Consider the following 16,324-nt stretch of genomic DNA (forward strand, 5'->3'; position numbering starts at 1 on the left):
CAGTCGACGCCACGACGCCGCGCCGTCTCGCCGAGCTCACCCCGAGCTCACCCGAGATCGTCCGAGACTAGGCACGACGAGATGATGCCGCACCACTTCGCCGAGCGATTGCTCGCCGCCCGCTACGGCCGGAGCCAGCCCGAGTTGCTCCAGGCGCGGGCACTCCCGAGACACTCCCGAGACACACCCTTTCCCCTTTCCGAGACCCTTCCGAGACCTTTTCCTTCCGAGACCGTTTCCAGTTCCGAGACCCTTTCCGAGACAATTCCGAGACAGTTCCGAGACACGCCCCAGGGCCGGAGCCAGCGAGTTCGCCCACCCGCGTCCGTGACGGGCGCGTGCCGAACCGCACTCCGCCCCGCCCTGCCCACAGGCGCGCTCGCTCTGCGTGCCGGGCGGGCACTGCTCCTTTTTCGGAGATGTGCCCGAGCTGCGCGCGCGCTACAAGGCCTACCTCAACCAGAGCGGCTTCCTGCCCTGACGCGCCGCTGCGGCCCCTCCGCACGCCCCCCCCCCCGGGCTCCTTGGCGCGCCGCCCCGGATTTGCGACGCAGTGTGAGAGACGGTCAGTTGGATGTGAGCGGCAGCATTGGCGGCGCCGGCCCTCCTAGCTCCTTTTCTCCCAGTAGACCGTCAGGGGTAATCGTTCCGTTCATCCGCACTGTTTGCTGGCCCCAGTGATATGTATTTAAGTAAAAAATCTTCTTCCCTTACCCATCTCCTATTATCCGTTGGCAATTTACCCCTACCCGCTTGGAGCCCGAACCCTGGCGCTACGTCTTGGTGTACGTGCTCTTACGCGCGTCACGCGGATATATACACATATGTCCCTGCTCGCCCAGCTCACTGCTGGCACCACCGTCAAGCCAAAGAGCGTCGTCAAGGCCGTCAAGGAGAACCCGGCGCTCGCTGCCGACGTTGACCCCCAAACGGGCAACACCCCGCTCCACCTCGCCTGCTGCAACCGCGCGCCGCTGGCCGTGGTCGAGGCGCTGCTCGCGGCCAACCCCGCGGCGGCGCGCACGCCCGACGGGGAGGGGAACCTCGCGGTGCACGGCGCAGTCGCGAATGGCTGCGGCGCCGACGTCGTGAGCGCCCTGCTCAAACGGTATCCCGAGAGCATACGCAAGCGGCAGGGCCGCCACACGCTGCTGCATTCGGCGGCCTGCAACGGCCAGACGGCCGAGGTGGTGGCCGTCCTGCTCGCGGCCTGGCCCGCCGCCGCTGCGGAGAAGGACGAGGAGGGCAACGCCCCGCTCCACTTTGCCGCGGCGTGCAAGGCCTCGCCCGCCGTCGTCAAGGCGCTCCTCGCCGCCTGCGCAGAGGCGGCGGGCTGGCGCGGCCAGATGCAGCGCTACCCGCTCAGCCTCAGCCTGCTCTGCGAGGCGCCGCCGGACAGCGTCGAGGCGATCCGCGACGCCTTCCCGGCGGCGCAGCGCGCCGTCGAGATTGTGGCCGACTACCGCAACCACGGCCTCGGTGTGAGCTAGCAAAGGAGAGTCGAAGCCCGTGCCCCATGGACCCAGTCCCAGGGAGGCAAACGAGCGCATCGGCGCCACAGGTGAGTGCTGAGTCAGGACACAGGCGAGACAGGACCTCCTCTTCTCAAGAGACAGGACGTGGCCGCCCGTGGGGCACATCATCATGCGCCACGACGTTTTGTGTGAGCTCTGTCGGCTAACAACATATCATGCGTTACTCACATCACGCGTCACGCGTTGCTTTACTGATTACGTAAAACGCCGCACAGGCCGAGTGGAAAGCCAAAATTGAAAATAACCAGGAATTGGGCCGCCGGACGCGCGGACCCCGGAGCAAACGCCAGACCGAGTCGATCTCTCTGGCACCAAATGCATGCGGCGCAAGTTCACAAGACGCAAGCGCATAAGGCGCGAATGCACCTGCATATGGAACAGGCCGTCGCCGGTCGGCGTCACGCTCTGGAGGGTCCGCAGACAGGGCTCACAGAGATCCTGGCGACCCTGCAGATCCCATTCAACGGGAGCACGCGTCAAGATTGGGAGTCTATACTCAACCTCTGGACACGCTGCGCCGAAAAGGCGGTCGAAGATTCGCCCGGAGTCGTGGTGAGCCGTAGGCTATCGTGGAAGCCGCGACGCCGCGTTCATGCGTCCATCGCAAATACGGCAGCAAAAGAGGACTACGAGGGGCGTTACTGGGACGATGTGATCGACGTCCTCCGCAGCGGCGCGTCGGTGTTCAAGTTAGATCCCGACGCAATCCTTCTCCGATCGCCGGTGGAGCGGCTTCGCCGTAGCGGTGCGGACATTGTGGCCTGCCCCGATTGCGCGTTCGAGCTCGACGCACGCGAGACGGCCAGGCGGCGACATATTCACGGCAGCAACTACAAGGGTTCCACGCTCTGCCAGAGCGGCTGGCAGCTCCAGGGGTCGGCTCGCACCTTCAAAGAGGACTGGCAGAGGACGGGTTTCCATCTCTGCACCGGCTCCGCCTACTTCAGGCCGACGCAGCGGGTGATTCGGCTGCTCGAGGAGGCGAGGGCGTGGCAGTCGCGCAGCACCCGTTTCATCGGTCGCGTGGCCAATGAGCAGCTCGTGCTGCTGCAGACTCTCGGCGTGCATAACTGTACGTGGAGCACCCCTGCCGGCGTGCCCCTCTCTCCTGCCCATGCCAGCCTGCGGCTCTTCCGAAGCTTGGAAGGCTCAACATCTGCACTCGCCGAGCAACTGCTCAGCGAGGAGGAGGACCGCGAGCGGTACTCTATCGTCGGCAGCTGCGACGATGGCCTTCGAGTTGAAGTGCTCTCTTACGGCCTGTGCCCGCGCACTCCGCTGGAGAAGGTGAACATGCGATGGGTGAAAGACACGCCGAGCCGGAAGAGGGAGCAGCGTGGCCCAATTGTCTTCCACCCGGGAGGCAGCTTGGCCTCAAAGACGCATCGGCTTCGAGACGTTCTCAAGCCGCTCTGGGAGACGATCGGGTGCGGGGCATGGTTGCAGCAAGTTGGTGTCACAAATCATGCCATCTCGCCGTAGCGCGTAGGTATAGCGAGCACCGATAGAGCAGGGTACGATTACGTCAGTAAAATCCCAGCCCAGTACCCACACAACTCTCTACGCGCGCCGTGTTGCGTCTATAGCTACACGCACGCGCGGGCGGTGTACGCGGCGGCATCGCGTCGCCCGTCGATCGCGTCACGAGCTCACACGCGTCGTCAGAGACGAGAGACAGAGAGATCCTCTGTGTACGGCTCTACGCGTGAATATGTCAATATATGTGTGTCCGCTGCACACACAGCCTCGAGCCTGGCGGGGGCCTGGCCCGCCACGGCACTCCGCCTCCGGGCTTGGCCGCGGCGCTCAGATTTCACGGCCCTGTCTCTATCACACCCCAAAACAGCAACACACACGCTCCCACGTATAAGCAGCAACACCACTCACACACACTCTCTCTCAAGTGGCCAAGTACGCCAACACCAGAGTCGGAGAGCTGCATCTGTCCCAGCTCCCACAAACTCCACCCAAATCGCCTCTCCCGCGCGCGGCGAATAGGGCTCACACCAGTGGCCGCAGCGCGGGGTCCCTCTGCGCCAGCAGCTCCTTTTGGTCGCGCGAGAGGCGGCCCGAGGGCATCATGCGCATCACACTCAGCCGCCCGCTCACGCGCGCGATCACCTCGGGCGTGTGCTTTCTGCAGCAGACGCGGCAGCAACTCGTGCAGCAAGAGACGCACCCCCAAAGCGCGAGGCCGACCCACCTATGAAGAGGGTCCGGCCGGGCTCGGAGGAGGCTCCCAGAGGTCCGCCCAGAACACACGCCAAACTCACGCGAGCAGAGCGGCGGCGAGCAAAGCGACGCCCGTCGGCGAGACGTACCTATAGGAAGGCTCCGAGCAGGTTCAGGAAGGCTCCGGCAGCGCGACGCTGGTGGGGCGAGGCGCTCCCGCAAGGAGGGACCGGGTCCGGGTTCAGGTGCTCGGCGCGAGGCAAGTCCTACGCTGCGTGCCGTGGACATGTCGTGGACGCGTCTGCGGACGTGTCCCACAGCCCCTCGGCACGCAGAGAGCCGTGATGGGCGGCAGCGGCAGCAGGCCGTGGCCCGCGCCGACGGGCGTTCCTGTTGAGGGGCACGGGGGAGCATGACTGGGCATGCCCTTTGACCGCAGCCTGGGACGGGTGTGGAGAGCGCTTCCAGCCGTGGAGCAGGAAGTGTCTCGGAAGTGTCTCGGAAGAGTCCGGCACCGGCGCGGAGCTGCTCGAGCGATGGAGCGCCAGGGGCGGAGGGGTACCACTTTCGCACGTTCGGGAAGGCGTAGGACGAGTGGAACTCGCCTATGCGACGGCTCCAAGAGGGCTCGCGGAAGGATCTCAGAAGGGTCACGGAAGGGTCGCGGAAGGGTCACGGAAGGGTCACAAGAAAGTGAGGCGGGGGGGGGGCGTTCGCCCCACCCCTCAGCGAGTCCCAGCGAGTCCCGGCTAGGCTCCCTCGCCTTTCTCGTTCGGCCGCTCCTCGACGGCCACCGTGAAGTCCCACTGCGGCGACGGCCCAACCGTGTCCCACTTGTCTGTACCCGACGGCTTTTTGCCGGTGATGCCCCATTCGGCCATGCCTGCTCACGCCAGACGGCGTGAAGAGACGCCGTTCGCCACGCCGCTGCATGCTTGGCCGCTGCATTGGCCACGCCCGCGCCTCCATCCACGATCTCGGCTGATCTCGGCTCCTCTCGGCTGTCTCTCGGCTGCTCTCGGCTGCTCTCGGCTGCTCTCGGCTCCTCTCGGCTCCTCTCGGCTGCCTCTCGGCTGCTCTCGGCTGCTCTCGGCTGCCTCTCGGCTGTCTCTCGGCTGTCTCTCGGCTGTCTCTCGGCTGCCTCTCGGCTGCTCTCGGCTGCTCTCGGCTGCCTCTCGGCTGTCTCTCGGCTGTCTCTCGGCTGTCTCTCGGCTGCCTCTCGGCTGCTCTCGGCTGCTCTCGGCTGTCTCTCGGCTGCTCTCGGCTGCTCTCGGCTGCTCTCGGCTGCCTCTCGGCTGTCTCTCGGCTGTCTCTCGGCTGTCTCTCGGCTGTCTCTCGGCTGCCTCTCGGCTGCTCTCGGCTGCTCTCGGCTGCTCTCGGCTGTCTCTCGGCTCCTCTCGCCCGCGTCCCCGTCCATGACATACGTCCAAAAGTACGAGCCGAGCGAGGAGTTGTACGAGGTAAGCTGCGCGTCCACGTACCCCTGCTTCACCTTTTGGCCCCACCGGTCCACCGCGAGCGCCCACTCGCCAACCACCGCCGGGTGGTGGTAGGCGTGCTGCATCAGCCGGCACCCGAACGCGCGCGCCGCGTCCTCCACCATCGAGTCGGGCGAGTCGCCGTTGAAGCCGTCGAAGGCCGTGTACATGTGGTAGTCGGTGACGACGTTGTAGTAGCGCGGCTCGCGCAGCTGGCCGGCCCACGCCCAAAAGTCGAACCAGTACAGCACGCAAAACACGACCGCGACGTCGGGCCGGTGGGAGCGGATGATGGCGTACGCCGCCTGCGGTGAGCAATGGCGAATGAGCAGCACGGAGTGAGTAGCGGCGGATCGTGGCGGTCGATGCCTCGTAGTACTGTAGGAGCATCGGCCGCATCTCGTCCTCGAGGGGGGCCGTGGAGAGGTCGCCTGCGATAGGAGAGAGGGTAAGTGTGGTGTGAATGGGAGAGGTGTGAATGGGAGAGGTGTGAATGGGAGAGGTGTGAATAGGAGAGGTGTCCTGCAGGAGGAGTGCTCGCGATCAGTGCTCGCGATCCCACACCGCGCCACGCCGCTGTGCGCTGCGGCATGTCCGCAGCGGGGCGGTGGAGAAGCCGCCCACGCCGCTGCTCTCTGCGACTCTCGGGCGTCTCGCGGCTGCATCGCTGCCGCATCTCGGCCGCATCGCTGCCGCATCTCGGCTACGTCTCTCCGGGCTCGTTGAGCAGCTCGACGCCCCACAGCGCGTCGTGGTCGCCGAAGCGCTCCATCAGGGCCGAGATGACCAGCAGCGAGTTGTTGACTGAGTGCTCGTGCCACTCCGCAACCCCGTGGCAGCCGGAGTGGTCCTTTCCATTCTGCCCGCCCGGCCCGCCGTGCAAGTCCAGCAGCACAGACATGCGCCGATGTGCCGCCCAATCGAGCGCCTGGCCGATCGCCGCCATCGACACCTCGGGCGACGGCGCAAAGGACGTCCACGCCTTGGACGTGCCCGGGTCGGGCAGCTCCGACGCGTGCAGCACGTTCCACCACCCGAGCGGCACCCGCACGGTGTTGACGCCGTGCGACGCCATCCAGTCGAAGTCGGCCTCCGTCACGAAAGTCGACAGGTGCTCCTCCATCACGCGGCTGCTCTTTGCGGCGCCTGTTCACAGCTTGCAGGCGTGAAGAGACGCTGTCCACAGCTCCTCCATCACGCGGCTGCTCTTTGCGGCGCCTGTTCACAGCTTGCAGGCGTGAAGAGACGCTGTCCACAGCTCCTCCATCACGCGGCTGCTCTTTGCGGCGCCTGTTCACAGCTTGCAGGCGTGAAGAGACGCTGTCCACAGCTCCTCCATCACGCGGCTGCTCTTTGCGGCGCCGACGCGCTCGGTGTACTCGCAGAGCGACTCGTTCGTCACGACCGCGTAATCGTGCTCCGGGATCAGCCACGACCCGAGGTTGACGCCTAACTCCACTCATCCATCCCTACTCAAGAAGCGTCGTCGTGCTCCGGGATCAGCCACGATCCCGAGAGTTGACGAGCCCTTGAGCGACTCCACCGCCTCCACCGCAAACTCGGCGGGCCTCAAGCTGCCCGGCTCCGGCTCGCCAGCATAGTCCGCCACGCGGAGGGCGCCTAATCATAGAGTCATAATCATATCACTTTTATCATAATACATATAAATAGTCCGCCACGCGGAGGGGCGCCTACACGCAGCGAGTGGAACTGGCCGACAGCGGACCACTCGAGCCCTAGTCCGAGCCGTGCGCGGGGGCGCCCGTCTCCGGGTCGATGACAATAAACCGCGCCCCTCCCATCCAGTCGTCCGCGCCGTCGACGCCAAGCCGGCCGGGCGCGCGCAGCCGCACTCTCGCGAGCTCGACGCCGCTGACCCCGCGGCGCGGCCCGTCTGGCGGAGGGCCAGGCGGCAGCATCTCTGCGCGCAGCGCCGTCGCGTCGCTAGACCGGAAGGTGCGCGCAGACAGCGCGCCGACGTAGACGCCTGTGGCCGACAGAGCGAGCCGAGTCGCCAGATAGTTGCTCACGGGACGGGAGGGGCGGCTCGAGCCGAAGGGGCGGGCTCCGTGCGCAAAATCGCTCCAGGTCGCGTTCCACGAGAAGAGGTAGTCGAGGAAGGTCGAGCGCCTTCGGGAAGGTTCCGAGAAGGCTCCGGGAAGGCTCCAGCAGAAGAGGCGCTCTACGGTGGAGCGCCAAGAGACGGCGACGAAACCGCCGCCTTGACTCGCCCGGTTGAGCAACTCCCACCGCGTGTCGTCGGCGCCCTGCAGCCGCCCCTTCTTGGCGAGCTTCGAGACGGACTGCCACAGCGAGCTCGAGAAGAGGTGCTCCTGTGCAAGTACGAAAGGGTGTGAAGACGAGACGGCCGTCAGCACGACGGCTCGAGATGCTGGCCTCTCCTATAGCAGAAAACACTTGTCGATGAGAGAAAGAACGCCGTGACTGCGAGAGCTGGAGACCGCCGTGCTTCTCCTTCTTCTCGGGCTCCGCCCCCCCCTCCCGCACGCTGTGGTGGAGGAGCGTCTTGCGGGCGTCGTACAGCTCGAACGCACCGCCGTGTAGCCAGGGGACCTGCGCGTAGCAACGGCCAACTACTCAGGAATGGGCAGCAAGGGGCAGACCGCCTCCCCGGTGCAGGGGGCCGGCTGGTCCGCGATCAGCTCGCCGGGCTGCACGCTGCCTATCACTTCATTCACCACGAGTGACTGATCCATGCTGACACTGACTGCACCCGCCGCAAGAGTGCACGCTGCCGAGCTTGCCCAGGTTGCGGCTGTGCGCCCTCTTCTCGGGCTCCTCCTCGTGCGTCACCACGCGCACCTACAGCCAACGGCTCCCGGAGAGCTCGTAGACAGCTCCAGCCCTCCTCCTCGCACGCCCTCGCGCGCGCACATAGTGGCCGCTCTGCACGTCGCGCAGAAACACGCGCCGGCCGGAGGCGCGGCGCGGCGCGCCGACCGACGAGGCGGGCCACTGGCCGCGCCTCACGGCGGAGTAGAGGTCGAAGAGCTGCATCCCGTACTGCCATCGCTGCACGAACTCCAGCTGCGTCGCCGTCCACGACTTCCCCTTTTCGACGATGTGCTGCACGTACTGGTTGGAGCGGCGCCCAAATCCGCTCACCCCGCCGCGCGGAGTGGCGAAGAGAAAGCCAATCCCGAGGAGCGACATGAAGAGGATGAGCAGCCGGAACTTTCGAAACCGCCCGCGTCGCACCACCCGTGCTTGCCGCTCCTGCCCCGCCTCGTCCTGCTGCAGAAAGGTTGTCGGCTGCCTGCCGCGAGCCGCGGACGGGCCGCCCGCGTCCAGATCGCGCGCGGCGAGCGAATGGCGCGTGGTCTGAGCGCGCACAACCGGTGGCTGCACCGCCTCTCCTCGCACGGTCCTCCGCGTATTCTCCCAGTGATCGCTGTCGTTGACGGCCGGGACGTACCCGGTGGAGGCGCCGGGCTCGCGCCAGGACCGCGACCGGCGCATCCGGGCACCCTCGGACGCCGACGGGCCATCGGTGCCGAGGACGGACCGCCGCCGAGCCTCCCACGCCTCGCTGTCATTCATCGCGAGCGATCGAGAGACAACGAAGCAGCTGCACAAGGGTGGCCGGCCGTCGGGCGCAAGAAGAATTTTGATTCGGACTCTCGGAGACCCGTGTTTACTTTAAGGCCCTTGCCCTGCGAACGCGCGCCCCCCCCTGGATGTGCGGTTAATGACTGCACTCCAAGTGCTCCAAGTCTTAGCACGATTCGCGCGACAGGCAAGGCACGGGCGAGGGCCAAGAAAACATTTCCCTCTTTCTTCTGTAAAACTGTTTTTAAGACGGACCAAACCCTAAAAAAAGTCAAAGACCGGTATCAATGCTGTAATGGCGTGACCGTGAGGGGGGGAATGCTGTTAGCCGCCTCACCTTGCTCCTGCCACCGCGCAGTACTCGAGCAACTCCGAAGGTTCAGGAGAGCGCGGGCTCGAGAGCGCGGGCAGGGCGCTGAGTGCACATATGTCAAGGTAAGCTGTGTGCCTCGCAAGCTGAGTGGCCAGACGACGCCCAGCGCGAGCAAAAGTCGAGCAAGGCCCGCGAGGGCGAAGGCGTCCTTCGCGTGTGCTGGCCGACCGGAGGACGGCGGCTCCTCAGTCGTCGAGCTCGACCCCCTCCCGCTTGAGAATGGCCGCCGCCTGCCCAAACACATCCGCGGCGTTCGCGTGCTCCTCGCTCGAGCCCAGGTCCGCCTTTGTGAGCTCCTGCGGCGGCGGGCGGGGCGTCGCAGGGCTCAGGCGCGCGCCCCCGCGGCGGGGCTCTCCCGCCGCGCGCCACGACAGAGTCGAGCTCGAGCGCAAAGTCCTTGAGCCGGCACAGCTCGTCTGCCCGGCCGGCCACCATCTCGGCGAGCACCTCCTCCTGCGACGGACGGGCGGGCGCGCCGGGGGCTCGGCATCGGCCGCGGTGCGGCGCTGCGCCACGCGCCGCGGCCTGTGCGCCTGCTTCGCCACGTCGTGCTCGTCCTTCTCCGGGTCGCTCCTCACCTTCCCGATCCGCTCCTTCTGCCCCTCAATTTCCCTGTCCGACGCCACCCGGTCCTTCATGAGACGCGAGACGGCACTCGTCTTGATCTTGAGCTGCTTGACCGCGTCGGCGCCCGCCATTTTGGCCACTCTCCCAGACAGACCTCGCCGTGCTGCCCGCCAGTCGCCCGGGAGGGACGAGGCCGCGACGCTGCCCGTTTTGGCCGTTGGAAAAAGAATTCTTAAAACACAAGGCACTCTCACAGCACACTGGCACGACAAGGGCGCGGACTGGCGCGGACTGGAAAAAGAATGAAGATTGAGTTGTGACTGACACCCGTCAGCCGTCTTCCGTTCTAGGTACGTCCGAATGCTGCCCGCGCTAAACCTACGAACATGAGAGGGCTGCATCCCCGCTTAAGGCTGATTGGCTAGACGAGCGGCCTACCTCCACGGGGCTGTTGGCGCAGGGGGAGGTGTCAATCACGCTCCCGGGACGCCGGAGAGATCGGGTTGGTCTCCCCCGCCTTCAGCCCTGACCCGACGGGGACGCCATCACCCTCGCCCAGGGATCTACATGCTGTCTCAAGGTCCGACAGGTTCGGCACCGGGCACCGCCTCGGTATACAAAATGCGCCTGCGGGCGGACCCTCACAGATCACAGATCACAGACACTGGTGCGCGATAACTTTTTCTCCTCGCTCGCAGTCCGCAGTCTTGCTGTGCGGCATGCACGGGTTGCAGCAGCACGCACGGCGTGTCATACAAAAGGGCTCGAAGCTTACCCTCTGAGCGTCCATAGCATGCTTGAGCACTTTAAGAACTGGATATCACTGTGCCCATTTCGAGGCTTCATCTCTAAGAAAACGAAAAATGAAAAAAAATGGACTGCCAGAACTTGGCGCTTGCGGCTTGTGGGGGGGGGGGGGGGACCGATACCGCTCGTGCCGAAACTATGTCAAACAAACGCGGGATTGAAACTTGCGTCGCACACACGCAATCTCTTGGTCTCAGTCACACACACACACACACACACACACACACACACACACACACACACACACACACACACACACACACACACACACACACACACACACACACACACACACACACACACACACACACACACACACACACACACACACACACACACACACACACACACACACACACACACACACACACACACACACACACAGCCGGGCGCGGCAGCCAAGATTGATGCGGCATGCCGCGACCGCATGGTCATTTCACCCTCGCCTCGCTGCTTGGTGTTTCTGAACACGTAGACGTCCACGCTGTGGGGGTTGTGTGCGGGTTGTGTCTGTGGGAGGGAGGGAGTGGGGTGCAGGTTGCTCACCCACGGCACCGGGCCGGTGCTTGCACTTTGAATGCCGTGGGGCTCCTGCCCGTGTCCTGGCACCCGGGCGTGGAGATGCGAGGGTCGCCCCCCCTTGCCCCACCACTTTGTGTGCGTGGAGACGTTTACCTTACCTTACCTTACACACACACACACACACACACACACACACACACACACACACACACACATGGTCTCACAGTGTTTGCCGCTTCGCGCGCCGAGGCTGTAGGCTCGCCGACCCGACCTCCGGGACACTCCAGGAGTTCTGTTTTTATATTTACCAAAAAGAGGGCTATTGCAATACACCGCGGCGCCCTCTACGCTGGGGTGCCGGCGCCCTACTGGGTGCCCCCCGCTCCCTTCCCCTTAGAGCCCCCCATCCCGCTAACATCCCCCCGCGGTCCCTCGCGGCCGCGCGGCGCCGCTCCGTTTTCGAACTTATCCTTTCGCGCCGCCTCCTTCCATCTCTCAAACGAGACTGGAACGAGAGCCATAGCCCACAGCTGCCTGCACCGCTGACGGCCGGCAAGCTGCTGAGCAGCCGCAGTTGCCCCGTCGGCATTCACCGTTCAAAGGGTTCGGACAAGGCGGGCCGCCAGTGACGCCTAACTTGTCAGCGCACGTCAACATAGCATCGCAACTGGTCAAGCCGGCCCCTCCGTACCCCAGAAAGTCTCCAATCCCCTGGCACGCTGCTCCGAAGGTGCCAAGGGTCATCTCGATGACGCCCGTAAAGGGACCAAACAGTGGCGGCGGCTCTTCTTCCTTCTCAGTGCCAGCCTCAGCCGCAAGACTCACCGGAGCCACACGGCTGCTGATCGCCACGAAAAAAAGACCGCCGCGCCTGAGGGCGGGAGGGTGAGTAGTTACGGCAAAATCACAGCAGTTGTGGCGTGCGGCCGGGTCGGGCACTCTAAGGGGCACCGAGGACGGCAGTCATCAGCATCCTCTGCACAGTGCTGCGACGGCCAGCAGTGCTGCCCATGGTCACAACTACCCCGGCGGGGTTGATCATGGCTCTCGGGCTGATCGCCGCCCCAATTTGTTGTACTTTGGTCGCTTGGTCGCAGTGCACGCCACAAAAGCCGGCGCTGTCCGCTGTGTCCACACATTCGGTCTAATGCGACCAAAAAGACGGATAGAAAGGGTGTTTTTCTCCACTCTCGGGAGGACGCGGCGGGGTGAGTAGTTGTCTTGAGCCCTTACTGACTGACTGGCTGGATACTAGTTAGTAGGGTCGATCGAACGAACGATTCCGTCCGCATGCATACGGGCCCCCTCGATCGTTCGTTCGATTCGCCCTCCCTCACTGTGGTGTGTTCATTCGGGGGTGTCATAACATACACGGTATCGGATCGAGGTGCACGCGCCGCCGTGAAGCGGTGTCGTCCCCCCTCTCCATCATCTCACTCACTGGGAGACGTCGGCGGTGGTGGCGGTGTGACCGTGTGATTCAGCACGATCCGACGATCCGGGTGGGCTTTTTGTGTGTGTCTCCATCTCTTTGCGAGGCACAAATCTCTAGGTCTAGCGCATGGTTCGACTGATCCCTGTCCGAGTCCGTAGTTACAGCTTCGCGCGCAGGCCGCCGCAGGCGTCGCGCGCCGTCCTCTCATCAGTCTCACTCGGCTCGCCCACCTTAGGGCTTGTTCGTACATGAGAGGCGTGTGCGCGCGCCGCAGTGTTATTCAAACCCGAACCCTTTCTCGGACTTTGATGGATAAACGCGAAACACAGTCCGACCAACGACTGGGACACCACCGCGGCAAACAACAACTCTACTCTGCAACGCGGTATGGGTGGACGCGGGACGGGCGGTGACGGTCACACAGGAGCGACACACAGACCACAAGACAATATATTCAGGCAACGGGGCTGCCACACACATCCTGAGCGAACTTCCCAAGTCACCCGGGGGGCGCGTGCCAAGATGAAAAAGAGCTGGGGGAATTCCGGCGGAGACTAGTACTCCAGTCGTGGTCCCATTCAGACGGACCTGCGCTCCCTCGTGTGCCTGCCGGGTTCTCTCCTGCTTTCTGGCGCATCCCACCATCCACCCCATGCGCCACCTGTGTCCTGTTTGCTTGTTTTGTGTGCCGCCACGCCCGAGGCCCTTCCGGGTTCCGGCCTCTGCGTGCGGCGATTCTTACATGAGGCCCTCAATAGATCAACTCTCCTCTCTCCATGTGAAGGGAGCGAACCTGGCTGACGGCAAAACAGCTGGGAAACAACCGCAAGATATGAGCGTCACCACATGCTGGCAGCGCAACGAGCAAGTGCTCGCTGCGGCGCGTACAGACATGTGGCCCGCCGGTACCCACAAGCTCGGGGTACACTTCCGCAACGGGGTTACATGGAACTGCAGGGAAATTGACCGGCGCATAGCAGCCGGTGAGTACACCGCATCGCAGTGCCTCTCTCGTCTGACCGACGGGATGCCCAACCATCACGGGCCTGACAACGGGCCTGGGCGCCTAACGCTCGCCACGAAGTGGAAGAACTTCGGCGGGTTTCCAGCTGCAGACGTCGATCGCCACGTCGACGCGTTGCGCGAGCACGTGGCGATCCAAGTCGCTCAGAAGATCGGGCTACTGCAGCGCGGCGCCAGCCACAGCGCTCAGGGTGGCGATGCTGCGAGCGCCTCTCCGGAGCGCAAACGCCCGCGAGCTGGTGCGGCCGAATGCACGGCAGCGCCCGTTTCCAACAAGCAAGCACGAGCGGCGAGCGGCTCAGAGTTTTCGTGCGGGGTGCGCCTCACAGGCCGCCCAGGGGACCCGATCCCGGGCGGACGCGTTCTGAGCAGGCAGATCTTCGTCACCAAGACCAAATCCATTCACCAGAACCAGCAGTCGCAACTCAGCAAGATACGAGCCGGCGAGCTCTCGATCGAGTATGCCCTTCTGTGCATGCGAGATGGCGGGCCACTGCGCCGAAACTGGAACGCCGGCAGCAACCCAAGTGTTCGTCGCCACATTGACGAGCTGTGCGCATTCCTGTCTGATATCAAGCAGCGCGCCATGGAAGGCACCTACGGCGGCGGCGCCGCTTGAAGGGTCTCGGTTGACAGAGGCGGCTTGTGCGTTGTGGGTTGTCGGTTGTGCACACCCGTGTCGCCTCGCTTCGGTATGAAGTGTCTCAACGGACAAGGCAGCTCCGGCGGTTACACATGTGCGTTCGTACGTTTATCTCTATAAATGGAGGAAGATGTAGGAATCGCACACCTCGAGGTGCGCGTCGCGTGGTGCAGGCGTGGTGTTGTGGAGCCTGACGCGGAGTGACGTGTTGGATGTTGCGGTGAGACACAGACGCCCAGACAGCTCAGTAGTGCTGGCGGCGAACCACTCTTGCTCGGTCGCGAGACCGAGAGTGCCTAGGAGAGTGCATGGAATAGAGTTGTTGTTTGGAATAGTGCTTCGCTAACCCTGCTCGCAGGAGTCGCTTAGGCGGCTCTGCGCATGTGTACCTGGAAACGTGGCCGTGCTCGCCTTCCTTTTGGAAAGGAGACATCCCAAGCTAGGCCTGGGGGAGGGTGGTATTTTACGGTCGAACTTTTTTCTTTTTTCACAGGCGCTTTGTGTTGTGTATATGTCCGCAGCCTTGGTCGACGCCGCCCCGATCGACGCCGCCTCACTCTGGCCTGAGCTCGACCGCACGTGCGCGTATATCAACGCCGCCTCGCGCACTCCGCTCCCCGCCTGCGTCCTCGCGGCGGGAGAGGCGGCGGTGCGCAGGAAGGCGGCGACGCCGTGGGACATCGGCGACACCGAGGCTCAGAAGGAGGAGGTGCGGACACTGTTCGGCGAGCTGCTCGGCGGCGGCGTCTCCAGCCGCGACGTGGCGGTCCTCCCGAGCTGCTCCTTTGCGATGAGCGTCGCGGCGCACAACTTGCGCGGCGCGATGCGGGCGAGGCCGGCGGGCCGGAGGCGGGTGCTGGTGCTCGAGGACCAGAACCCGTCCAACGTGATGCAGTGGCAGGCGCTGTGCGACGACGAGGGCGGCGAGCTCCTCGCGCTCCCTCGCCCCGCCGACGGCGACTGGGCGAGTGCGCTCGTCGCGCAAGTCGACAGCGGTTCGGTCGCCGTGGCCGCGCTGCCGCCATGCCATTGGTGCGACGGCGCGGTGGTCGACCTGGCGGTGGTCGGGGCGGCGTGCAGCGCGCGCGGCGTGCCGCTCGTCGTCGACGCGACGCAGTGGCTCGGCGCGGCGGCGCCCCTCGAGCCGGCGAGGATCGGCGCCTGCTTTGTCGCGTGCAGCGTGCACAAGTGGCTGCTCGGCCCGTACGGGGCGTGCCTCTGCTACGCGGAGCCCTCGTTCTGGCGGGCTTTGGCCGGAGGCGCGGCCTGCTCCCGCCTCTTGCTTCATGTCGCACTCTCTTCTCCTCAAGGCGGGGCGCGCGGCCGCTCGACCACCACGACCGGAACAGAGAGGGCGCGCAGCATGTGGAGTGCCTTCCGATGGGCCCGCGCGGCTACCCGACCGCCTTCCAGCCCGGCGCCAGGAGGCTCGAGGGCGGCGGCCGGGAGCCCGAACCGGCAGCGACTGCATTCTCCACTCCTCAGGCGCCAGGAGGCTCGAGGGCGGCGGCCGGCCTTCGTACATCGTGATGCCCATGCTGGTCGCGGCGCTGCGCCTCGTCGCGCAGCAGCTGACCACGAGGCGGATCGCTGCGCGGCTCGGCGAGATGACCAGCCTCGTCGCAGCGCAGGCGAGAGATGCGGCCGAGAGGCGGCCGAGAGAGGCGGCCGAGAGGCGGCCGAGAGGCGGCCGAGGAGATGCGGGCCGAGAAGAGGTGGCCGGGAGGAGAGCTCGCCGAGAGCTCGCCGAGACGTGGCCGAGGGCTCGGCGCGGGTGACGAGGCTCGCCTCGGCGCAGGCGGCGGCGCTTGGCTTCGAGGTGCCGCCGCGCCACGCGCCGGGCATCGTCGGCCTCCGGACGGGCGCCGGCATGCCGCCGGCTGCGGAGCTCGTCCGACGGCTCGCCGCGCTCAAGCCTCGGCCGGTGCTCGTGTCGGAGCGGCTCGGTGTGATTCGCGTCTCGCCGCACCTGTACAACACGCCGGACGATTTGCGCTGCCTGCTCGACGGGCTACGCGAGGCAGTCCGGCCGGCGAGTCGACTGTGACCACGCAGGGCGGAGCCAGCTGGGTCTCCCAGCTCGGTCGAGCACAGCGTCTCTCGTCTCTCCTCGTCAAAAGTCAGTGTAAATAAATAAAAATGTCAAACTCTGAAACGAGATTGGGATTGAGGGACATGTGTCCCCGGCCTGCACGATCT

General features: G+C 65.0%; 4 protein-coding genes across 4 annotated transcripts; 1 reads left to right on the plus strand and 3 right to left on the minus strand.

The window, feature by feature from the left end:
• Positions 1–3,536: 3,536 nt before the first annotated feature.
• On the minus strand, positions 3,537–6,848 carry EMIHUDRAFT_201944 (hypothetical protein; the record flags this gene model as incomplete). Its single annotated transcript, XM_005786628.1, has 11 exons — positions 3,537–3,668; positions 3,938–3,973; positions 4,039–4,097; positions 4,223–4,312; positions 4,532–4,590; positions 5,132–5,490; positions 5,750–5,813; positions 5,893–6,302; positions 6,528–6,638; positions 6,729–6,805; positions 6,833–6,848. The coding sequence occupies 11 exons, from the start codon at positions 6,846–6,848 to the stop codon at positions 3,537–3,539; spliced, it is 1,413 nt and encodes a 470-aa protein (XP_005786685.1).
• A 73-nt stretch (positions 6,849–6,921) lies between these two features.
• EMIHUDRAFT_201945 (hypothetical protein) lies at positions 6,922–8,746 on the minus strand (the record flags this gene model as incomplete). Its single annotated transcript, XM_005786629.1, has 4 exons — positions 6,922–7,518; positions 7,810–7,868; positions 8,009–8,067; positions 8,151–8,746. 4 exons carry the CDS (start codon positions 8,744–8,746, stop codon positions 6,922–6,924), a joined length of 1,311 nt encoding a protein of 436 aa, XP_005786686.1.
• Positions 8,747–9,313: 567 nt separating this feature from the next.
• EMIHUDRAFT_201946 (hypothetical protein) lies at positions 9,314–9,826 on the minus strand (the record flags this gene model as incomplete). The annotated part of the gene is made up of 3 exons (XM_005786630.1): positions 9,314–9,391; positions 9,501–9,524; positions 9,674–9,826. 3 exons carry the CDS (start codon positions 9,824–9,826, stop codon positions 9,314–9,316), a joined length of 255 nt encoding a protein of 84 aa, XP_005786687.1.
• Positions 9,827–14,628: 4,802 nt separating this feature from the next.
• EMIHUDRAFT_462539 (hypothetical protein) lies at positions 14,629–16,172 on the plus strand (the record flags this gene model as incomplete). Its single annotated transcript, XM_005786631.1, has 2 exons — positions 14,629–15,413; positions 15,924–16,172. The coding sequence occupies exons 1-2, from the start codon at positions 14,637–14,639 to the stop codon at positions 16,170–16,172; spliced, it is 1,026 nt and encodes a 341-aa protein (XP_005786688.1). The 5' UTR covers positions 14,629–14,636.
• Between the last annotated feature and the right edge of the window lie 152 nt (positions 16,173–16,324).

The sequence above is a fragment of the Emiliania huxleyi genome (genome assembly GCF_000372725.1).
Source record: "Emiliania huxleyi CCMP1516 chromosome Unknown EMIHUscaffold_15, whole genome shotgun sequence".
Taxonomy (NCBI): domain Eukaryota; phylum Haptophyta; order Isochrysidales; family Noelaerhabdaceae; genus Emiliania; species Emiliania huxleyi.